General features: G+C 40.8%; 1 protein-coding gene and 1 long non-coding RNA gene across 2 annotated transcripts; one reads left to right on the top strand and one right to left on the bottom strand.

The window, feature by feature from the left end:
• Window positions 1–4,951: 4,951 nt before the first annotated feature.
• On the bottom strand, window positions 4,952–8,214 carry LOC147310858 (uncharacterized). The gene is made up of 5 exons (XR_015125475.1): window positions 7,930–8,214; window positions 7,446–7,481; window positions 6,936–7,088; window positions 6,489–6,574; window positions 4,952–5,885 (listed from the first exon to the last, which is right to left on the bottom strand). It is a non-coding gene; the product is annotated as an uncharacterized LOC147310858 (long non-coding RNA).
• Window positions 8,215–11,507: 3,293 nt separating this feature from the next.
• Window positions 11,508–14,859, top strand: LOC147310857 (acyl-CoA-binding protein-like). Its single transcript, XM_086267350.1, has 4 exons — window positions 11,508–11,666; window positions 13,328–13,445; window positions 13,826–13,888; window positions 14,512–14,859. Exons 1-4 carry the CDS (start codon window positions 11,652–11,654, stop codon window positions 14,583–14,585), a joined length of 270 nt encoding a protein of 89 aa, XP_086123476.1. The 5' UTR covers window positions 11,508–11,651; the 3' UTR covers window positions 14,586–14,859.
• The last annotated feature ends 9,008 nt before the right edge of the window (window positions 14,860–23,867 follow it).

Genomic DNA, 23,867 nt, shown 5'->3' with positions numbered 1-23,867 from the left:
CTCGTCATCCGTATAAACTGAGTGAACCTCGTAGAGCTTTGGAGTTTGTTTCACATTTTAAAGGACTCATACAGTATGACTGTCTGTACCAGAGACCCTGTACCCTTCTATGACTCTGAAAACGACACAAAGGTCTACACCCACAGACACACTTTCACTGAGAAGCTCCTCCCATTTTTGTTGTTGGGGGGGGGGGAACGTTTGAAGCAACAATGGATGGAATAAAGTCTGTCAGACTCAGAATTCTCTATAATGTTCTTGGGAAGTTCCTCAATTGTTCTAATACAAGGGTCTCAAACTCGTGGCCTGGGGCCCGCATGCAGCCCACGTCACCCCTACTTGCAGCCCGTGTATTGATGTGATGGAATGTAATGCAATTTGGCCCTTGAAGTGACGTTTGTTAGGGAGGATTTGTTTGTTGAGTGCAATGTTAAAACAAATTCTCCAAATGACTGAATGTGTTAGTTCAGTGACAGGCAAACACTCATGTGGACACTCATGTCTGCAATTTTATTTTGTTAAATACGAGCAAAATGATAGAAGTGCTGCCACGTGTGTGGACAGGCAGAGAGGACCAATGTGTTTATTTGCTTCAATGAAAGGCTTCGATTAGTAAAGAGTGAGGGGGAAACTGCCTTCACGTTTGCAGTTTTGTCTTTTTATACAATATTTTTAATTTTAAAAGAACAAACACCACGTTTCCAGAAATATTTGTGGTTGTTTTCTTGTTTGTTTAGTGTTCAAGTAGCACAAAAAAACTGCGGCCCTCCAATGAGATGACAGTGCCAGCAATGGCCACAGCTCATTTAAGTCTGAGACTCTGTTCTAACGTTTGCCTTCACATAATGATTATCTGAGGTTTTTTACACTCTTAACTCATCACGTTATAGTCAAAGCAGAGTTAATGTATTTTATTTGAAGTAGGAGTCCCAAAAACTGAAAATGTGCTAAATAAAACCAAAAACATGCCTCTGATTGGTGGACTTTGTAAAACCCCCTGCCCCTCACACACACACACACACGTGCACATCCCCACCTAAAACCATTTACAAGTATAGATACAGACACACATGGCAGTGACACAGTGTTGTGAGAGTGTATGACTCTGTGTTTCTATGTCAATTAAGCAGTCTGACTAAGTGAGTTCAAATTAAACTCGCAGGGCAGAAAGTTTGAGCGTGGAAAAGTCATTTTTTAGATTGTCAACCTCAACAGCAGGCGATTATGCAGTGGACGGGGTGATTCATGAAAAATCAAATTCTTCAAAACTTAAACTGTCATTGTTTGAAAACCATACAAGATATAAAACAATATAGAAAACAATCTAGTAATATTTTAATAATCCAAGGTCTTGGGAAAAAGTTTTAATTTTTTCTCTAGCACAAAACATGCTAAAATATTTGAAATATTCAAATTTAAACTTATTGAATGAACTTGCATAAGATCACCAAAATGTCGAGCGTGAGTGTAAAATGCAACAGTACCAAAAACTGAAAAAAGACGTGCTGAAATAAATGACACAGATCTGAAGTCAGCTCAGTGTGACTCTATAAACTCTAAGCAGGATGTTTCTGATTGTGATTGTTTGTAAACACCCCTCTGACACAAACACACACACAGGTGCATGTTCATATTTATAACAATGTTTACAAACATGGACACAGACAAACACACACGTTCTCTCACAGGTGGGTTGCGTGTGTGTGTGTATCCAGTACACAAGTGATGACGTGACGAATCCTGCTTTCGGGTCCAAACGACTCTGCATTTAATAAGGCTGTTGTGTTTTTAACATGTTTTAGTGCTTTGTATCTTGTTCTACACTCAACAAAAATATAAACACAACACCTTTGTTACTGCTCCCATTCCCCATGGGATGGACGTAGAGACCTAAAATTCATTCCAGATACACAATATAACCATCCCTCCCAAACAGTGGTCACAAATCAGTCCAAATGTGTGGTAGTGGGCACATCTGCTATATTGAGATAATCCATCCCACCTCACAGGTGTGCCACATCAGGATGCTGATCTGACATCATGAGTAGTGCACAGGTGTACCTCAGACTGCCCACAACAAAAGGCCACCCTGGAATGTGCAGTTTTGTCTCACAGCAAAATGCCACAGATGCCACAAGCAATGAGGGAGCGTGCAATTGGCATGCTGACAGCAGGAATGTCAACCAGATCTGTCGCCCGTGCATTGAATGTTCATTTCTCAACCATAAGCCGTCTCCACAGGCGTTTCAGAGAATATGGCAGCGCATCCAACCGGCCTCACAACCGCAGACCTCGTGTAACCACACCAGCCCAGGACCTCCACATCCAGCAGGTTCACCTCCAAGATCGTCTGAGACCAGCCACCCAGACAGCTGCTGGAACAATTGGTTTGCACAACCAAACAATTTCTGCACAAACTGTCAGAAACCATCTCAGGGACGCTCAACTGCATGCCCGTCGTCCTCATCGGGGTCTTGACCTGACTCCAACTCGTCGCCGTAACAGACTTGTGTGGGCAAATGCTCACATTCGATGGCGTCTGGCACGTTGGAGAGGTGTGCGCTTCACGGATGAATCATGGTTCACATTGTTCAGGGCAGATTGCAGCTGAGAATGTCCCAGTTCTTGCATGGCCAGCATACTCACCGGACATGTCACCCATTGAGCATGTTCGGGATGTGCTTGACCGGCGTATACGACAGCGTGTACCAGTTCCCACGAATATCCAACAACCTCGCACAGCCATTGAAGTGGAGTGGACCAACATTCCACAGGCCACAATTGACAATCTGATAGACTCCATGTGACGATGTGTTGCACTGCATGAGGCAAATGGTGGTCACACCAGATACTGACCGGTTCTGGGTCCCCAGACCCCCAATAGCGCAAAAAACTGCACATTCCAGGGTGGCCTTTTGTTGTGGGCAGTCTGAGGTACACCTGTGCACTACTCATGATGTCAGATCAGCATCCTGATGTGGCACACCTGTGAGGTGGGATGGATTATCTCAATATGGCAGATGTGCCCACTACCACACATTTGGACTGATTTGTGACCACTGTTTGGGAGGGACGGTTATATTGTGTATCTGGAATGAATTTTAGGTCTCTACGTCCATCCAATGGGGAATGGGAGCAGTAACAAAGGTGTTGCGTTTATATTTTTGTTGAGTGTATTTAATCTCAACAAGCCCCTAAAAACAGTCAGTGATCACTGTCTGCCTCTCAAGGTTTTTATTACCCTAATCATTTTAAAGTTCAGTTTTCAAAACCTTAGATGTAGCTACAGCCCAGCCCATGCAGCAGTATATTAATAACTAACAGCGTATTGTGGATGGATTATCTCTGTTGTTCTCCCGACTGGAGTTTGGTCCGTTTACAGCAGGGGTGTCAAACTCAAATACACAGTGGGCCAAAATTCAAAATGGAACAAAGTCGCGGGCTAACATTAATATTTATTGAAAAAAAAAAATCTTCCTCCAGATATAAGAATGAATCTTTTCTTATGGACTCAAACAAGTTTAGCTGAAAAACTCAATATGGAACAAGCAAAGCTTAATACTAAACAATATATATATTAGCTGTATAATACCAGTAGGCCAGCTCTAATAGTAATTTGGTATGGCTTCACGGGCCAAATGTAATTAGGCTGCGGGCCAAATTTGGCCCACGGGCCAGAGTTTGACACCTATGGTTTACAGCATCCTGCCATGCGATTGCATTTGTCCCTAACCATCGGGAACCCTCATGTTAACTTTTATCGAGTGGTAAAAAATTAGCATTCATCCTCCAGCTTCACTGTGTTTATGTTATGCTAATGTAGCTGTGTAGCTAGCCACCACGTAGCACATCGTTACATATCAGCTAGCCCGACTTCAGTAACCCTACAAACGTCACTGCTGTTTAGTTTTCTGTCTTAATTTATGTCAGAAGTGATAGCAGAGCTGTACGTCTTATTTTGTTTCAGAAATCCCTCAGTCAGGACATGCTATATTGTATTTAGATGGAAGCTAGCGAGCTAACTCCCTGCTGACTTCTAACTCTGTTAAATGTCATAAATCCTGTTTTCATGGATGCCTGGATGTTAAACTTAATTGTTACACCTGGTAGAGCAGCAACGCTGATCATTTTATTACAGATGAAAGAATTTAGACCATTTTTCAACTCTCAGTGATGTTGCAGTGTTCGCTTGACTTATGGACCTGCACCAGAGTTTGGGACCGGACACGGCTAATGACGTCAGACTTAAAGACTGGATTTAAACCAATCAGTCTGAACCTGCTGAATTTGAAACCACCACTCAGGAGAAGCCTGTGTCTGCTTCCTTGGGCCATTTTTATGATGACCACACATTGCTTGTGTCGCAGGTGCTACACTGAAAAAAATATGTTGTTGGATTTACTTAATTCAATGGTGGACATTTGTTGCACACAGATGTTTTGCTTCGGCAGCAACTTAAACAATTGAGTTAAATTAACACAATTTATTCATGTTCAATAAACCTGTGCAATTTGTGTTGATAAAATGTGACTTAAACATGTTTTGATGAAGTAATTTGAGCTCTTGGAATATTTTAATCCTTCACAATTTTCTCACGTTATCCCAACACGATTCAATAACTTTTACCCAATACTACTTGGTCACTTAAATACTACATGTTATCTTCAAATTACATTTTGCTATTATATTCTAGTATCAAATACACAATTTTCAAATGGAGGCCTTATAACAGATTGTATTGTTCTCTTCCAAGATGGTTGCTGGCATCCACCAGTAACCTTTCAAAACAAAATGTCTAATTTCACTGCATTGACAGTAGGTAAAGAATTAAACTGACATTACTCCTCCACTGAATCTATATAAATCAACAGTTAAATAATGTCAGTTCTTCCGTGTTCTCTGGAATCAATCACAGCAAATAAATTAGACTCTTTCTTTTGAAAAATGTTGGGAAAGAACAAATCAAAACATTCTATTTAAGGCCTCTGACATCAAGATTCAGTTAAACAACAATTATAACTAAACAATTTGAGGTAATGTTAGTTTCCATTAACATTAAATTAGGTTACTGAATTGGCAAACACCTTCCTATTAACACCTCCCATTTTACCCCAATAACTAAAGAAATTAGCACCTGCAGGTCAAAACCTTTATTCAAGAGACGCAAAAATAACATTGATACAGTGACTGTCAAAAATTACAGCACTGATCATACTGTGACATCTTGGTTCAAAACAGCAAGCTTAGAAATATTCAACGTTCTTTACTTCAACTGAATGAAATTGAAAATACCATTTCACACGACCCATATGGGATATTTAGACTGCATAACTGTTCACGCTACATCTCTTCACTAGTAAAAGAAAGAAAAAATACAAAGACAAATTTAAAAATGCTGCCAAACAGACAAACAGAACTTGTACAGAGCAAAAGGAAAAACAAACAACAAAAAAAACGGCTTGTCCTCATGGCAGTTGCAGAGTATATAAAAATGAACCCTGCGATCCGTTCCTGGAATTGAGCTTCAAAAATGCAGCAGAACAAGTGTGAGATTTAAATGTCCTCTCACCTAGAGCTGGTCACCTCACATGCATAACAGTGAGCTTCGTTGCAGGAGCAGTTTTGTCTTAGTTGTGAGCTTTTCTTGAGAGCTGAGTTGCATCCAACTCCATTACCACCCTTTGAATCACCTCAAAAGTGTAGCAGAGTTGTGATGGGTAACTCATGTTGAAGGAATAAAAAAGGTCCAAACAGCATGGCTACTGCAAAGGTCACGTTATCCAGATCTTGAAGAACAACATCAGAAAAGTCATTGCCTGGTGCATCCTCTGGAGACAGATGTTCATTGTGGTTTTCTCAATCTGTGCAGTGGCCTCAGTCAAGTCCTGGTTAAACACAAAACATTTCTTTAAGATTCCTTTTTAAACTCATCTCTTTTGAATCTACCAGTTCTAATGTTAGAGTAATTTAAACCAATGCAAGCAACATAGTAAATAGCTATAGCCAAAGAGTGGCCTGCCATGCTGCCATTCATGGTCTAACAGAGTTTCTAAGAGAGGGTGAAAAACATAATAATTTCAAATGCTTTACATTAGTTTTTGTTAGAAAGACACCGGCCCATCAGAAATCCAGGTTATGTCACTCAGAAGATGTTAGAATTTAGACTTTCAGCCCCACAATTTGGTTAGCTGTTGGTCAGTTGGTCTTTTTTTTTTTTTTTTCAAACAAAAGCTAATGTAAATATTGGGGGGATTTTTCTTTGTTCACTAGAATGACAAATTTAAAGTTTTTTCACACTGATGTGACCCCTAATACAGGGGTGGGGGTGGGGCCTCAAGGGCCGGCGGCCGAGTTCACTACCAGGCCTCATGTGAACTTCAAATTATTAAAGAGGACTACTGGTCCTAACCAGTCCAATGAGGATCAAGTGGATAACTAAATGCATTTTTAAATGTTGCAAAGCCACAATCTACTCATAAAACACTCACCATGAACTCCTGCACCAAGATGTTGCAATTGTCTTTCACACAGATGCGGAGCACTTTGATGAGGGACTCCGAGCATTAATGTCATCCTAAAGTATTATAACAAAGAAAACAGAGATTTGTGAACTTTTCAGTAGCACAGAAGAAAATGATCCCAGACAAAAACTTAAACCAGTCAACATGCAACACCAGCATCTACAAAGCAATATCAAAAGTTCCTGTTTGACATCAACTTTATGGATATATCGTTTCCAGAACATTTATTTTTTAAAAAAGATACATTTTTCTCAGTGGGCCAGTAAATGCATGACGAAAATTATGGCATCCTTTTAGTGGAATCAGTACTCACAGGTAATAGTTGACGGTTTCAATGGATGTAGTATAAAAATCTTTTACTGACCTAATGCAATACATATACACTTTGTAGTTAAAGAATTTTAAAGTTCTTACTGTCATAATGGCAGCTACATCCTTTAGCTTTGTGCCCTGTTCCCCCGATCACTTTGCAAACACTTTCAGCAGACTGTCAGAGAGAAACTCAGCTCCGTCAGAAACCTTGACTGTAAAGGCATGGTTGGGATGCACTGGAATGCTGCATTTTATCTGAAATGACATAAAATTATTTTGAAATAACAGCAGGCACTGTGCTTGGTTAATCAGTAATGTTTTGTTGAATAAAAACTGTGTTTCCAGATCTTATGGGATTAAAAAAATCCAAAGATGTTTGTTTCTGATTTGCAACCCAACAACCCACAAGTTACAACCTCATTTCAGTTCAAGTGTGCATTAATGCGAGTCCAGTAATCACCTTTCTGGCAATACATACAGGTATAAGATAAACCTATGGCAGATTTTGGATTTCTCAGTTGTATTAATAGGGTGAGTATGCATGCACCTAATAATTATAAAAAACCTATTATAATTAAGTTACAGAAACGAAAATAGAATATACTTTCTTACCATAACACCTTGAACCCACAATCCATCAGCTGACTCCTGGTGAAATGCAGAATAGAGGTCGTCTCTCAATGTGCAGCAAAAAAAACAAAAACAAAAAGAAAAGGACAGCAGGTGAGGGCAGGAGGGGTAGGGATGTAAGCTAGCATAATGCCGCTGATGATATTAGCTAAAGCTGTTCAATGTCCAAAATCTCACTAACACCACGGTGCAGTAAATACACAATGTAACTGAAGAGTCAGTTGGCAAATCTATTCACACAGAAAACCAAATTATGTTATGAGTGCCTCGTAATTAGGTTTAATGTGATATTACGGCTCTTGTGCCAAAGACAAATTCAAATGAAAAAGCGCCAATTCTTTGACAACAGATAAAACAGCAAATAAGCTAACGGCTCTTTTTTAGCATGTTACATGGCGACACTCTAGACGTTTAACTACATTTGGCTGAAATATGGTAAAAATTAATTCAAAAAATCAAGACATACCAAAAACGTAGAGTTGGCTGCTCGACTTGACTGAGATGGATGCCTTTTTTAAACCACGATCCAAAGCCCGCGAGATGAAATCACGCGTGGTTTCACGAGATTTAACGTTGCTATCTTATTAACTTACTTCACCTGAACATGATATGAACAATTTAATACACCCTTTCTGCATATCATGTAGTTTTTACACTATATAGTTACATTTAACTTTAAAACATGAGGCAATTGTGTTAAATACATGCAAGATGCTTACATAAATCCAAGAGATGGCCAGTCCCTTTTTTTCAGTGTATGTGCATCGGTCAGACGTGCATCTCTTGTTTTTTGGTATGTTGCGCCGCGGCCATTGCAGCTGGGTTGAAGACACGAGTATACAAACATGCCGGTGGATACACTGTATTACCAAACGTATCCACTCACCCATCCAATCACTTCCATGGCCACAGTGGGTGCTCTCAAGAGCTTCCGGTGTGGTACTGTTATAGGAGGCAATGCTTCACAAATGTCCTGTCGTCATAAATGCACTGATGAACGATCAAATGTTCCCATAAACGCAGTACTAAACCTTCATTCAAAAAGTGAAATTGGGTGGTTATTATGTTTACAAGAGTCTAACTTGGAATTTGAACAAAATAATTATATGTTTCTGTGGTGAACATAATTAAATCATATACAATCTGCATGAAATTCAACAACTTAACACTTGTTAAATTTATTCTTGTTGAGATGATGTGATACAATCCAGAAAGAGTGGTTAGTTGTCTGGACTCGTCATGTCACACGATCATGCGAGATTTCAAACCTCATTAAAGGTTAGCACTCTTTCCTTTCACCAAGAAGTTTCTGAGTTCAAATCCACTAACTGTCCACACAGAAAAGCCTGTGTGGAGTTTGCATGATGTGTGTGTGTAAGTTTTCTCTGGGTACTCTGGCTGCCTCCCACAGTCCAAAGACTGAAGACTAAATTGTTAGTGGGGTTTGGTTTATTGGTGATTCTAAATTGCCTGTGTGTATGAATAGTTGTCTGTCTCTATGTGTTAGACTGGCGACCTGTCCAGGGTGTACCCTGCCTCTATGACAGCTGGGATAGGCTCCAGACGCCCCTGCAACCCTGATAAGGATAATCAGAAGAGGATGGATGGAGTGGCAGCTATGTGAAAGTTGTTATAAGTCCATTAAAGTTTTATGTTAACCAGACTCTGGACTTGATGTTGAACAATCCAAAGAATAACTCTAATCACACCATGAACTTAAAATAATCATGAAACAGATTTCAACTTTGATAAATTGCTTTCTATTAGCATTAAGTTCTTTTGTTGGAAAATTGTCATTTGTAGGAATCAACTCAATGAAATTAAGTTGGACTCAACTCCAGTAAACAAGTTGATTCATCATTCGCTATTGGTATAAAAGGGGAAACTGATTCACAAGAGGCAAATAAACCATGCAAAAATATCAAAAGAAAATCAGCATCGAAAGCCAGTGAAGTAGCACTGCAAGCTAACTCTAGCCCACCTGAAACTCCAAGGCTACCCTGGACTGACGTAACACCGAGTGACCTTCTGAAAGACCTGAGGTCCGACCTCAAAGGGGACAACGACCAACTCGGAAAGATTATGGATTCCGTACGTTTATTACAGTTTATATTAAAAGCAAACACGTTAAAGCAAAAAAAAAAAAAACAATGTTGGAGAGAATGTGGTCATATTAAGGCCAATCACCTACACTTCTTTTGGTCATGTGATAAACTACAACCATGCTGGTCAGATGTTGCCGAGCTGATAGACGGACTTTGTCAGTGTGAACTTCCCAGGGATCCACAGGTCTTACACCTTGGTCTGATCCCAGAAGGTACGATTAAAAAAGAGAACATCTACATGTTTAAAATAATGACTGTGGCTGTGAAGAAAGTTATCACAAGAACTGGCTGAAAAGGAGTCGCTGAAAGTGAAATAATGGAGGAGATAAACTGAAGTTTCTATGACGAATCAAACTGGATGCCTTCGAACGGACCTGGTGGAAATGGACACTATATAAAGGGCTTAATGCCACTTCAGTGGTTGAGAACTGTTACCCTTCTTTTATGTTGACTCAAAATAAAGAGTAAAAATAAATAAATAAAATAAAGCAATTTAATCATGTGGATCATTATTGAATTAATGATTCCTTATTTCTTTATGTTTATTTAAATAGTTATTTTTAGTGTTGTGGAAAAGCTTCTTAAAAGAGCTGAAGCCGTTATAGCTGCAAAATGTGAGCCAACATATTACAAGGCAGATGAGCAAATACTTTTGGTAATGTAGTGTAGTTCCTCTTCATGCTCCTTATCACTGTCTGTCCTCAGCTCCCTGAGGCACAGTTCATCTCAGGGCTTCATCTTCCTGATGTATTCATGCATGCCTCTGACACGCACTAATCCTCACTCTCTCTCTGTCTGTTGCTCATATGTCTTAGGGTGCTAGACCTTGGGTGGAGAAGTCCATGAATTTTATAGAATTTTCAAGTCGCATTTATGTCCTTTTGTGACCAGCTTATTGTTCCAGCTGGGTATCTGGCAGGCCATATATATTTACAGCTTACTGTTGAGGTGGCATCTCAATGCCTGTCTTACCATCTGGGGGTGTTGGAGATCATGTACTGGCAAGCGGGGATAAATGCATGTCTCGTGTTTCGGGTCTCCAGTCACCATAATGGACCTTGTTTTTATGTAGCCTTGCAATAGTTCTTGAAGTTAGCAATATAATCTAGATATGGCAGCACACAAGACTGAGATGTGCTCTTGAAGACAATAAGAGGTTTAAAAATAAAACTCACCCAGATAAAATGAACTTGTTCTGTACAGTTCACGGTTACCATTAGCAGGACAATAACTGGCGTTTTATCCAATATTACAGAATTAGAGAATAATTCTGTAACAGTAACTGTTCAGGCAAATCCTCACATAGTTTACTGTTAAAGTGCATATATATTGCTGCATCCACATACACAATTGTATATAGTATTGTATATTGTAAATCAATGCATTAATAGTTTTTCCAGAAAGCACTGCTAGTGTTGTACCAAATAGTGATCGTCTGCCAAAAACTGATTGATTGCTCGCATTTAAAATGCTACAAATAACTTGTTAGTCTGTAATATTTGAACCATATGTGTAATGTATGCCTCGTGTATGATATCAAGCCATCTGAGCCACAAACAACATTCCTGTTACAAGGTAGAAGTCGCAATTAGCTGTTGGCAGTGTCCCTTATTTAAGCAGTTAAAAAAAAGTCTCGTTGACATTAAAACTTCATTTTTTAAGTGAGATCTGGCCATGAGGGCAGCAGAAATGATAACACATAAAATAAGAGTTTAGTAAACATATTTTAAGTGGCCAAAAGGACCGGACTGGCTATACACTGGATATATAACTCCTTTGTAAATCCTGCTGAGTGCAGTCTATTTACCAATATGAGTAAAGACATCATACAAACATTGGAAATCACGTGTTGTTGGACGATCACTTTTTGGCATAAGTCTCCGGGTATCACGTGACAGCGTGAATCCTGAACCCCGCTGACACGACTGCTCTGGTTGTAAGTACATGATTGGTTCCAATTGCGGTCACGTCATCCAGTGAACGGCCGAGGTACGTTATTGGTTTAGCCAATAGGAAGGAGGGCGTGAAGGAGGAAATGGTTTGACAGTCAAGTCCCCGGCTTATGTTTGTCTACTAACCGAGCATGGCTGAGCTCCAGGTCTGTATAAAAGAATAAAATTACTGGTTTATATTCCGCCGCCTTCTGTTAAGGAAGACCGTTAGCTGATGTAGCGGTTTAGCTGCAGGCCGTGTGTCCTGAAGTGAAAGCATCCCAGACAGCTGTGCGGAGTCTTTGTTCAACGACTTGTTAGCAGCTACAGAGCAGCTCATGCAGCCCGAGGGCGCAGAAAAAGTCGGTGTGTAACAATGGCTGCGGGGGAGCTATTGTCCCGATGCAGCTTTTCTTCATGTCTGTAGTGTTTGTGCAGGAAGCAGACTGATCTGGAGTACGACTTCAGAAAAATCACCCCACTGGGCATTTATAACGTCTTCTTCAGTCTGCCCTTCAGCCCACTTAGCCAAGAATGGGGCAGCTCCAATGTCGCAACCATGTGAGCAAACTGGGTAAAGGCAAATGTGATGTAAGCTCGAGTAAAACGGTTCTTTATTGCACCGATCACTTGCGAGTTATAAAACAGTGTTTCACTGTCTGGTTGGACTAGACTGATTCTCTATCCTGATTTTACTTTTATGCAGAGGAAGTGAAGCATTTCCTAAATGTCATTTATAAACATCCCAGTTTTCTTTTGAACACAATAACAAATTATTTCAGAAAAAAAATGACCAGGTCAGCCCACAAAAACGGACCTTTCTATTAACCCATAGCACTGAACGTTGGTGTTCACTGATGTGCTTTGTAATACTCAAATCAAGTTAACTTGGACATAAAGCACATCATGTGTAAAGGCTAATTTACACCATGGAGCACCACGTGCTCTCGAAGCTGTGTAACCATAACTCAGGGAAAACAGCGGGACTAAGGGGTCACTTTTGTATTTCCCCAAGCTGTAACAATCAGTTTTGTCTACAGAATTTAAGGATATCAGAATACTTTATTGATCGTCAGGGGGAATTATATACAGTCGACTTCCACTCTCTCTCTTAAGCAGTAAGCGGTTCTTTGTGGTTTGGCTGGCTGCACTGACACAGGAAAATCCACCTGTTAGCCGTGATATTTGGTTTTGTAAAGCTTTATAAATGAAAACTGTGCCGAGGAGGAAGGCTCTGGGGTAAATTAGCCTTCATGCATGAAGTGTTTCCACTTTAAAACAGAGTTTTATCTTCTATTTACTCGCAGTATTAAAAACTTCACCTTCAGTCCAGACTGAAGTATGCCATGGGCAATCTGGAGTAAGATTGCACGTACTGGAAACACATCCTTTGAGATTAAGCTAGAGCCCTTTTGGTCATAGAGATGTTTTATGAAAGAAGGGCGGTGTACAACCCCAAAGAACCCCATTCCCACAGTGAAACACTTTGATGGCAGTCTTATGCTGTGGGGATGGACCTGGTAGAATCTCTTCCAGGCAGAAGGAATCATTAAGAAAGAAGGACGTGACAATTTGATTTCAAGCAGTCAGCAGCAAACTGGGCCCGGACAGTCGCTTTGTCTCTCAGCACAAGAGGTCTAATAATTTTGACCCTGGTACATTTAGTTTTTTCTTTCTGTGTGCAAATTAAAATAGTATAAGCATCCAGTGTAAAACAGGGATGTGTGGAAAAGCTGTGTTAAGAAGTCCTTCCTCTTCCAGCTGGGAAGAAAAAAATCTACCTTTTGCACGTAGCACTGTCCCAACGTTGTCGTCCTGTCTTCTACAGACTAAGTTTGATGAAGCAGCAGCAGAGGTCAAGCAGCTGAAGGCGAAGCCGACTGATGAGGAGATGTTGCAGATCTACTCGCTGTTCAAGCAGGCCACCGTGGGTGATGTGAACACAGGTGAGAAATTTCAAATGATACTGCGCTCAGCACTGTTACTGCTCTCACACAAACTGTTGATAAGAGTCTGACACTGGCTACGTTGAACATGCACCCTATAAGAACCACTGGCACATGCATGACGTACACCTGTACTACAGACTCTCTGAGGAGCTAGATCTGCTCCTGTGTATCGTGGTTTCACTTTCAGATTTCCACATAAATGTAAATATTCTAGATAATTATCAGTAGTGTTTCTTATGTTTTTGTGTTGCAATGTAATGCAGCCCTTTGCTCTGTACTGAAGACGCTGGGCCTTAATGAATGTGTCCTATATTTATTTGACCTGCATTACACGGGATTCCACTAAATTGTTTAATTTGCTTTGTTTGTCTTTGAAGCTCGTCCAGGGATGTTTGATTTCACTGGGAAAGCTAAATGGGATGCCTGGGAGAAGCAGAAGGGTGAGTAAGAATGGAGGTGGTGGCTGTGGAGAGGGGGGTCTGGTCCCTGTGACCTGGCCCCGGATAAATGGAAGGAAATGGATGTGTTTAAATGATGTTTAAAGTGAACGCTTACTTGAAATTTATCCAGCTGTAATTCTAAAAACATGACCTAATATAAATAAACCTAAAATAAATGTTAAGTTTATTTATATTCATTAATTAAAAATGAATTACAAATTTGTTAATTTTTTGTTTTCTTGTTGTCCTTTATTATTTTACTAAAAGTACAATTTCAGTACATTTTATTGCATAAAGGCTGAATAAGTTGATGTTACCTTAAACATAAAGGATGATTTCCTCAGAGTTAGGAGTGCAGCTCATTTGATTAAAAAAAAGTTGGGCTGGTGCGTTCCTCATCCTTTGTAGTAAATTGGATTATTGCATATTGTACTCGGCTGCATGCAGCCCCCTTTCAGGACTGCATGAGTTGTTGTAGTGTTGAGTTTGTCAAGCAGGGCTTTGAGTCCTCATGTCAACAAACTATGAAAAAGAGTCTCTGAAAGTAAAAGCAGGACTAGCTTGTTCATTTAGTCTGTCTGTCTTTTTTTCCCTCCATAACACATTTTTAATTTGTCTGTAAGGTAAGAGCAATGAGAACGCCATGAACGAGTACATCAGCCTGGTGGAGGAGCTAAAGCAGAAATATGGAATATAATGCTGTGTGATGACGACCAACTGGCCGGGAAATCTGCTCCGTGGACTGTGACTGGCACCAGTCTCCATCCCTGCACCGTTAAAACGCCTTAAAACTCAACAAGTGTGTCCGTAAACAGCTCACATGAACACCTGGTGGATGGCTTCTAGTCCTAGAAACTGACCCAAGTAGCTGCCGATGGACACATTTAAACTGTGTATATATCAGGTTTCAGTATTCATGTGTTTCTGCAGAAAGTCCTGTCATTTCAATAAACAGTAACCTGAAAGTGTGATTTTAGATCTTCAGCTTTTTTTTTTAAAGTATTTGTTCAGTTCAATTTAATTTTATTTATATGGCACCAAATCACAACAACAGTTGCCTCATGGCACTTTATGTTGCAAAGAAAAGAGAGAACACCCCGTCATGAGCTTTGGCTACAGTGGGAAGGAAAAACTCCATAACAGGAAACAACCTCCAGCAGAACCAGGCTTGAGTGGAGGAAGACGAGGAAGGCAAGGCGTGGAAGAGAGCCAGAGAGAAGGCTCTGCCTCCCATTCTACATTGAAATACCCAAACCATAAGTAAGCCCCCAGTCTAAGAGTGAGCTGCTCTAATAGGGTGATAAAGTATTATAAAGTTATGGGGCCTGATTATTATTATCATTATTATTATGTAATGGGAAGGATTTAAATTCTGATCCTGGATTTAACGGAGCCAATGAAGAGAAGCCAAATATCAGAGATAAAGGAGATTTTTAGGACGTCCTGATAATTACAAATTACAGGCTATTAGTAACCCAAGGTAATGCCACCCAGAGCAGGAATCTAATTGGATACCATACTGGGCCGAGTACAATAACCTCAGTTTTAGCTGAAAGTAGAAGCAGAAAATTAGAGGCCATAAAGACTTGGATGTGGTTTAGCATTAGTTCTAATTAGTTACAGCACTTTCAGAAAGACATTTACCGTGATGAATGCTGTGTAATCCAAATTTAACAATTTAATAACAATTTGTGCCTTACATTTTATTACTGACTGTGGAATGTAAACCACTGTTGTGTCCTGTTGCTAAGTGGCTATTTTTGCGTATCCAGAGACTTCCCCATTGGTTGTTTTTTATATCTATAAAACTCTACTTGGATTGTTTCCTGCTTATCTGTGTGTTTTGGTATGAAAACAATTTCAATCTCATTGAGACGTTTACGTGGATAAATAAAGGATAACAATTGTCTACACAGAAATGCAGAATGACAGGATGTGGTGGATTTTGTGAAAAAAAAAACTTAATGGCTGTGGTGAAGAAGAACTCAATTTAATTCAATTCAGTTTTATTTATATAGCGCCAAATCACAACAAAAGATGCCTCAAGATGCTTCATAGAACTAAGAAGAGGAACAAGGTAATAGTCTCTGATGACGTCATAGAACAGTTTGAGTGTAAGAGACAAGCTTTGGACCCTGTGACACTTTTGTCTTTATGGTCAAACTTGGATCACATGGATCTACTTTCTGAGTAAGCAATGAAACAGGTGTGAATCTGTAGGATCCCTGGACACAGGCAGAAGTGGTCAGTTGTTCACAATGGCTGTGATCGCAACCAACAATGTTATGTGCACCTCATGTGTGAGTTTGGAAGATCCCATATTAGGGTGTATGTACTTCACTGGTTCTCCAATCACCATAAACCTTCTGTATGCATTTTTAAATCTGGATTATCTAAAGACTCAATGAGCTCGATGTCTACAGGTCTGACACAGAGACACTTGAAGAGGACTGCCCACTGCATGGGTCCTCTTGTGCTATGGGCAGATATAGACTCGGGCTCAAAGACATCAAGACACACAACTAACGATGTGTCAGTTGGGAACAAAGCAGTTTGTAGAGCATCTCTGGTTCCTGCCTGGACCCAGAGATGCTTTTCTTTACTTTTTTTCTCTGATGCAGAACACAATGCCCTGTCAAAAAAAAACAAAAAAAAACCATGCAAACTTGCACAACAAAAACATCATCGAGGCCATGAAGGGTAAACCACGTTATAGCGTGGTTTACCCTTCTATACTAGTCTATAGTAGAGTTCAAAATACTCTAGTAAAAGTTGAAGCACTGGCTTTGAAATATACTCAAAGTAAGAAAGTAAGAAACAGCTCCATGATGAACATTTCTACCACCTATTTCTATGCCAAACTAACTGAACCTTGTGCAATATTAATGTAATAATAAAATAATATTGAATGCAAACCTTATTTTCACTCTAAATACTGTTTCTAATTAAAGCTACTCAGCTTGAATCACTTAAGCAGAACATCAGGAAAATAAAAATAGCTCTATTTTCTGTTGCCTACATTGTAGAGAGTGACGTTGCCTCTAAACAGGAAAATGAGTAGGGAAAGGGTTAGAGTGGGATTCAGCTGGTGGGGAAACCCTCAAACCTGCAGGACTTGATGTGACTTGACTCTGACCATGAAACAGTCACACACTGCTCTTTACTGTAAATCCATCACAGTGCAGCAAACTGACCTGTTTATCCTGCACTAACCTGCAGAGGATTTTCATGCAACCTTTAAATAACACAGTTAGTCTTGCTGAGATTGTTTTGCAACTGTGTTTCGCAATATAAAAAAACACAATGTTTCATGTACAGGCCCAATATTTGATTTAAGGACTAACATGTAAGCTTCACATTTCCACTGAGCAGCCCTTACCTTTAAATCTAAGCTCTCTTCTTCCTGTCCCATCTTTCTTATCGTCTTCCATCTCTGAGTGAAGTTAGTTCTTTCTTTAAAATACAGCAGCTGGACCTTTAGCTAGCAACACATTGTGCGACAGGCTGCGCACAAACAGTTTGTGTGTTTGCTGATGTTTGTTACGCTGATGGAGACTGACTAAGGCACACAGTTTTGCCTCTTTCATCTCTTTTCATGCATCATCCCCTGGTGATTAACACATGAACATGTTACTGTTTAGGATCAAATCACTCTGAGGTTTGAATGCTGAAATAATAACTCCCCTCAGATGCATTAAACAAATGTAACGAGCCTGTTTTGAAAATCCAAGGAGTAGAAAGTACAGATATTTGTGTAAAAATGTAGGGAGTAATTATAAAAATTTATCAGAAAAAAACTACTCAAGTAAAGTGCAGATACCTGAAAATTCTACTTAAATACAGTAACGAAGTATTTGTACTTCATTACTTCCCACCTTTGGCAGTGACTCCATGGTAACTGACAAGTGTTACACACACTGATTATTATTAATTTTAGCAAACTTTGATGGATGTAACCGGATGTCATTACTGAAAATGTAAATTGTAATTTCATTCAGTCTTTCCTGCTCTCGCCCCTTGCACAATCCTTACTGTATGGCTAACTTCATAAGACTCAAAATAGAATTGCAAATAACCAAAGTATTCTCCTAGTGGGCAAAAACAATTAGATGAATAGATTGGTGGTGTACCAGGGGCTTCTGTTTAGGACTATGCTTCCTCCTCACCGTAATCCAGCCAGCCTGTTTTCCTGGCTGCTTGGGACAATCTCTTGGGGGGGAAGCTAATGGTGGCTAAACTACGTTTGTCCAAACTGACTACAGGGGCCTGATTAGCTACAGTATTTTCCAATTCTCCAATTCAGTGAGCAGAACTGTAAAAATGGTACATTTATTATATTATTACAAAAGGAGGCCGAAGTGTAGCTAAAAATCTGCCAAACTGAGCAGGAAAATGAGGCCATCTTGCTAGCGAGTTGACTATGAGCTAAGCTAAGGTAGCAAATCCCTAAAGAAGTGTTTGTTCAGTGAACAAATACTGTGAATATAATCAGTAGGTGATTCAGAAGAGAGTCCATCCATCCATCTTCTTCTGCTTATCCAGGGCCGGGTCGCGGGGGCAGCAGCCTAAGCAGAAAAGCCCAGACCTCCCTCTCCCCAGCCACCTCCTTCTGCTTGTCCGGGGGAACACCAAGGCATTCCCAGGCCAGCCGAGAGATATAATCTCGCCAGCGCGTCCTAGATCTGCCCCGGGGCCTCCTCCCAGTGGGACATGCCCGGAACACTTTACCCAGGAGGCGCCCAGGAGGCATCCTTGTCAGATACCCGAACCATCTCAGCTGGCTCCTTTCGATGTGGAGGAGCAGCGGCTCTACTCCCTCCCGGATGACTGAACTTCTCACCCTATCTCTAAGGGAGAGGCCAGCCACTTTTCAGAGGAAGCTCATTGCTGCTGCTTGTATCCACAATCTCGTACCCAAGAGGAGAGCTGTTATAGATAAAGCACATGAAGTTTACTTTATGAAATAAGTTGTTATTTCATAGTGAAATGGTTATAAGTCCCTAAGTTTTTAATCAAATGGGCTGCATAGCTGCAAGGCTAGCTGTCTAAGCAGAGATACCTAAACCTTACTCTCCCAGTGAGTTCCCAAGCCAGCCAAGAGTTGTAATCTCATATCAAGTTGTAATGTCATGGGTAGGGATGGGTACCGGTATCCGGTGCCATGATGGCACCGGTTCTGACATAAACGGTAGTAACCAGACCGAAAAGCAGCGCACATTTCGGTGCTTTATTTCGGTGCTTTTTTTCCTGAGCTGTGATACACTTTAGATTCTAGCCAATCATTTTACGTTTCCGAGGATAGTAGGCGGGCCCAGGTACGTACGTTCTTTTAGGGCAGAGCTACAGATTAAAAATGCCCAAGGCGAAGCGGTCAAAAGTCTGGCTGTACTTCACAGCAAAATATGCAAACTCAGCAGCAACAAGTGCTTTAAGCTGATACTGTGATACTGTCAAAGGAGGTAACACCTCAAATCCGATGAAACACCTGGCGACGCATAGCGTTTTTTTTAAAAGCCGAGAAATGCGCCGTATTTGATAGCTTGCTGCGAGACCTCACACCGAGCACATCTACTGCGGGTGTGGTGCCTGTTATCGGACCCGGAGTTAGCAACATCCCCCGAGAACCCGAAGAGGAGAGTCCTGGCCCCTAGCCCTGCCAGTGTAGCAGAAATGATGAGGATGATGATGCAGCAGCAGCCGTTCTTCTCTGCGTGAGTAGCTTAATGTTGTTCTGTGTAATTTACGTTGAGTAGGCTAACCACGTTATTACATTAATGCATGTAAGGTGAACTAGCAAACACCTTCATAGCTACATGCAGCTGTCTTCTTGTTTGGTGGCAGATACTCCCTTCACCCTGCCCAAAAAGGCTAAAATGACCAAAGAAAAAGTGGAAAACAGTTAAACATGAGAGGTTTTTGGATAAAGTTTGTGTTTTTTCCATTGTTTAGGCACTGCTTCCAGCCAAGAGGGATACCATAAATTGCAAAAAAGTGCAATAAACTACAAAAAAATTGAAAATCGTTAATGTTTTTTTTTAACATATATTTCTAGTTAGAGAAATTTAAGAGGCTTATCCCTCAAAACTGTAAATACAAAAAAGTTGCACAAAATAGTTTCCTACCACAGGAAATTTGTTTTGAGTGTCTTCATAGTTTTATTTTTTAAATACACCAATTTTTATATTCTGCAGGAAAAACTAAAATAGATATTATACTGCAAATTTGCAAAAAAGCAGCATATGCATCAAAATAAACTATTTCCAGCAGTGCAATATGAGTCCTAAGCATCCCAGAAAAGACACAGAAAGTCATAAAGTCAAAGATAACTTTTAAAAACACCAGTATAGGCTCATAAGGCCCTGATGGTAAAAAAAAACTACATTTCCGCGAAAATGACGTCACTTCCGGTTTCGGGCAGGTAATGGCGGACATGCAAAAGTTCGCATTCCCACGTCTATTCCAACGTGGGAAGTGTTATGAACAGCTGATCGGATCGGCAAAGCGTGTTTCTGGAATATTATGTTTTTGTTGCTGCAAGTGCTTTTTATGCAGTTTTTGCAAAGCTATATGTGGAAGGAAACTGTGACCGAGGACAAGCTGATGGCATAAGATGCAAGTACAACTCCTCCGGTTTCATATGCAAAAAAAATTATTGCGCTAGCTTACGTGGTTGCAGAGCTACCGGGATTTAAAAATAGTTACGCAAAACAGAGCGGCCGGCTCTAAAGGGTTAAGCACCGGCACCGTTTCAAAAGTACCAGTTTGGCACCGGTATCGGATAAAACCTAAACGACACCCATCCCTAGTCATGGATCTGCCCCAGTCTCCTTCCAGTAGGGCACGGCTGGAACATTTTACTACCTACAGTCTACCTATGTAGACTTACTTTAATGATTAGCTCTCTGTTCACCACAACAGACTCGGACACATCCCTTTATCTGTCCTGCTCCAGTCTGCTCCAGTTAGATGGCCCTGCCCCTCCCTGAGTCTGGTTCTGCTGGACGTTTCTTCCTCTTTAAGGTGAGCTTTGTGTAGGGTCTTTACCTGACCATATAAAGCGCCTTAATCAACTGTTGTTGTGCTTTGCGCTATATAAATAAAATGGAATTGAATCCCAGATTCTTAGATATTGGGAAATAACTTTCCAACCTGGCGAGTGCACACTATCTTTTTCCGTCTCATGGCCTGTATTTATATAGCGCTTTACTAGTCCCCAAGGACCCCAAAGCGCTTTACATATCCAGTCACCCACCCATTCACACACACATTCACACACTGGTGATGGCAGCTACATTGTAGCCACAGCCAATAATAATTTATTTATTACATTAATTAAACATACAAATTCCCAGTTATTTCCAGACCGGACTTACAACACATCCTGCTGATATCCCAGCTGCACATGAGACTTACCACACAAATGGTGTGAAAATTACACAACACTGCAAAGCGTTACACCCCGTTTAGCGACACTGCAATCGATTCACCTGTGGCACGCTCTGCAAATAATTCGGGTCTCAGCACAGCTGGGAAGCAGCGCTATGCATGACCTGTAATCTGGAATATAAAGGGAAGTGGCACAAACAAATAAACAAAAAAACAAAGAAGGAGGTTAGTCCGCCCTTACACAACTCACTCCCAATCAATAACCGTCTTTACAGCTGGACGGACAACACAAACAAAATTCCAAATCAATCAAAAGAACGAAAAAAAAAGGACATCAGAGACAGCGCAGCTGAAAAACACAAACAACACTATCGATTAAAATATTACCCAATAAAATATCAATTTTATGAAACCATTCAAAAGCTAAAACACACTCAATATACCTACAATACTGATCAGTCTCCCTGCGCGCAGTCGATCTAGGGCTTGATCAATTCTTCCATTAAAACTCGTGGTCACACTAAAAAAGTCCAACGACACACATCAAAAATCAGCACCTACAATAACAAATGATCCAAACAAAATGGCAAAAGTCTCTTACCGACAGTAGACCCACTCGCACCCGAGTCAATTAATCGCCTCTGGGTTTTTTCCACAGAAGAGCGCTGACCTCACCCCACACACCCACTACCTTTTCACAGCTCTTCAGCCAATCACCTGGCAGAGAGCAACAAACTGCCAGGTGACACTTGTTACATTAGCATTTAATTTTTTTCAACATGTTTTACACATTCTCACATTTTATTTTGCAAGTTCTCATAAAACATTAACAAGATCCTGCATGTTGCAACATATTATATATAACTAGTGCTAAGAAAGATAAAATACTAGAATTCTACTTCCTAAAACCACAGAACTGACTTCATATTCAGCAGCATTATCATTCATCAGATAATTCAATTAAAATATTCAAACAACAAACAGGAGAGGTCCACTCAGTGTCCTGCTTTAGCAGAGGTCAGACCGAGCCAACAGAAACTGGCTGACACTGAAGAGAATTATTTAGATACTTATCAATATCCAAATAATGTTGTTTCATCATTTACACACTGTACAGTTATGAATGGGAAACTAATATATATATATATATATATATATATATATATATATATATATATATATATATATATATATATATATATATATATATATATATATATATATATATATATATACACACTCAACAAAAATATAAATGCAACACCTTGGTTACTGCTCCCATTCCCCATGGGATGGACGTAGAGACCTAAAATTCATTCCAGATACACAATATAACCATCCCTCCCAAACAGTGGTCACAAATCAGTCCAAATGTGTGGTAGTGGGCACATCTGCCATATTGAGATAATCCATCCCACCTCACAGGTGTGCCACATCAGGATGCTGATCTGACATCATGAGTAGTGCACAGGTGTACCTCAGACTGCCCACAACAAAAGGCCACCCTGGAATGTGCAGTTTTTTGCGCTATTGGGGGTCTGGGGACCCAGAACCGGTCAGTATCTGGTGTGACCACCATTTGCCTCATGCAGTGCAACACATCGTCGCATGGAGTCTATCAGATTGTCAATTGTGGCCTGTGGAATGTTGGTCCACTCCACTTCAATGGCTGTGCGAGGTTGTTGGATATTCGTGGGAACTGGTACACGCTGTCGTATACGCCGGTCAAGCACATCCCGAACATGCTCAATGGGTGACATGTCCGGTGAGTATGCTGGCCATGCAAGAACTGGGACATTCTCAGCTGCCATCTGCCCTGAACAATGTGAACCATGATTCATCCGTGAAGCGCACACCTCTCCAACGTGCCAGACGCCATCGAATGTGAGCATTTGCCCACACAAGTCTGTTACGGCGACGAGCTGGAGTCAGGTCAAGACCCCGATGAGGACGACGGGCATGCAGTTGAGCGTCCCTGAGACGGTTTCTGATAGTTTGTGCAGAAATTGTTTGGTTGTGCAAACCAATTGTTCCAGCAGCTGTCTGGGTGGCTGGTCTCAGACGATCTTGGAGGTGAACCTGCTGGATGTGGAGGTCCTGGGCTGGTGTGGTTACACGAGGTCTGCGGTTGTGAGGCCGGTTGGATGTGCTGCCATATTCTCTGAAACGCCTGTGGAGACGGCTTATGGTTGAGAAATGAACATTCAATGCACGGGCGACAGATCTGGTTGACATTCCTGCTGTCAGCATGCCAATTGCACGCTCCCTCATTGCTTGTGGCATCTGTGGCATTTTGCTGTGAGACAAAACTGCACATTCCAGGGTGGCCTTTTGTTGTGGGCAGTCTGAGGTACACCTGTGCACTACTCATGATGTCAGATCAGCATCCTGATGTGGCACACCTGTGAGGTGGGATGGATTATCTCAATATGGCAGATGTGCCCACTACCACACATTTGGACTGATTTGTGACCACTGTTTGGGAGGGATGGTTATATTGTGTATCTGGAATGAATTTTAGGTCTCTACGTCCATCCCATGGGGAATGGGAGCAGTAACAAAGGTGTTGCGTTTATATTTTTGTTGAGTGTAT

This window comes from Aulonocara sp. 'chitande type north' Nkhata Bay, linkage group LG16, assembly GCF_057382095.1.
Source record: "Aulonocara sp. 'chitande type north' Nkhata Bay isolate Kocher_YH1m ecotype deep benthic linkage group LG16, A_spYH_male_GT1.1, whole genome shotgun sequence".
Lineage (NCBI taxonomy): Eukaryota > Metazoa > Chordata > Actinopteri > Cichliformes > Cichlidae > Aulonocara > Aulonocara sp. 'chitande type north' Nkhata Bay.
Note: the sequence above shows the minus strand (reverse complement) of the source record. Positions and strands in the feature narration are given on the sequence as shown.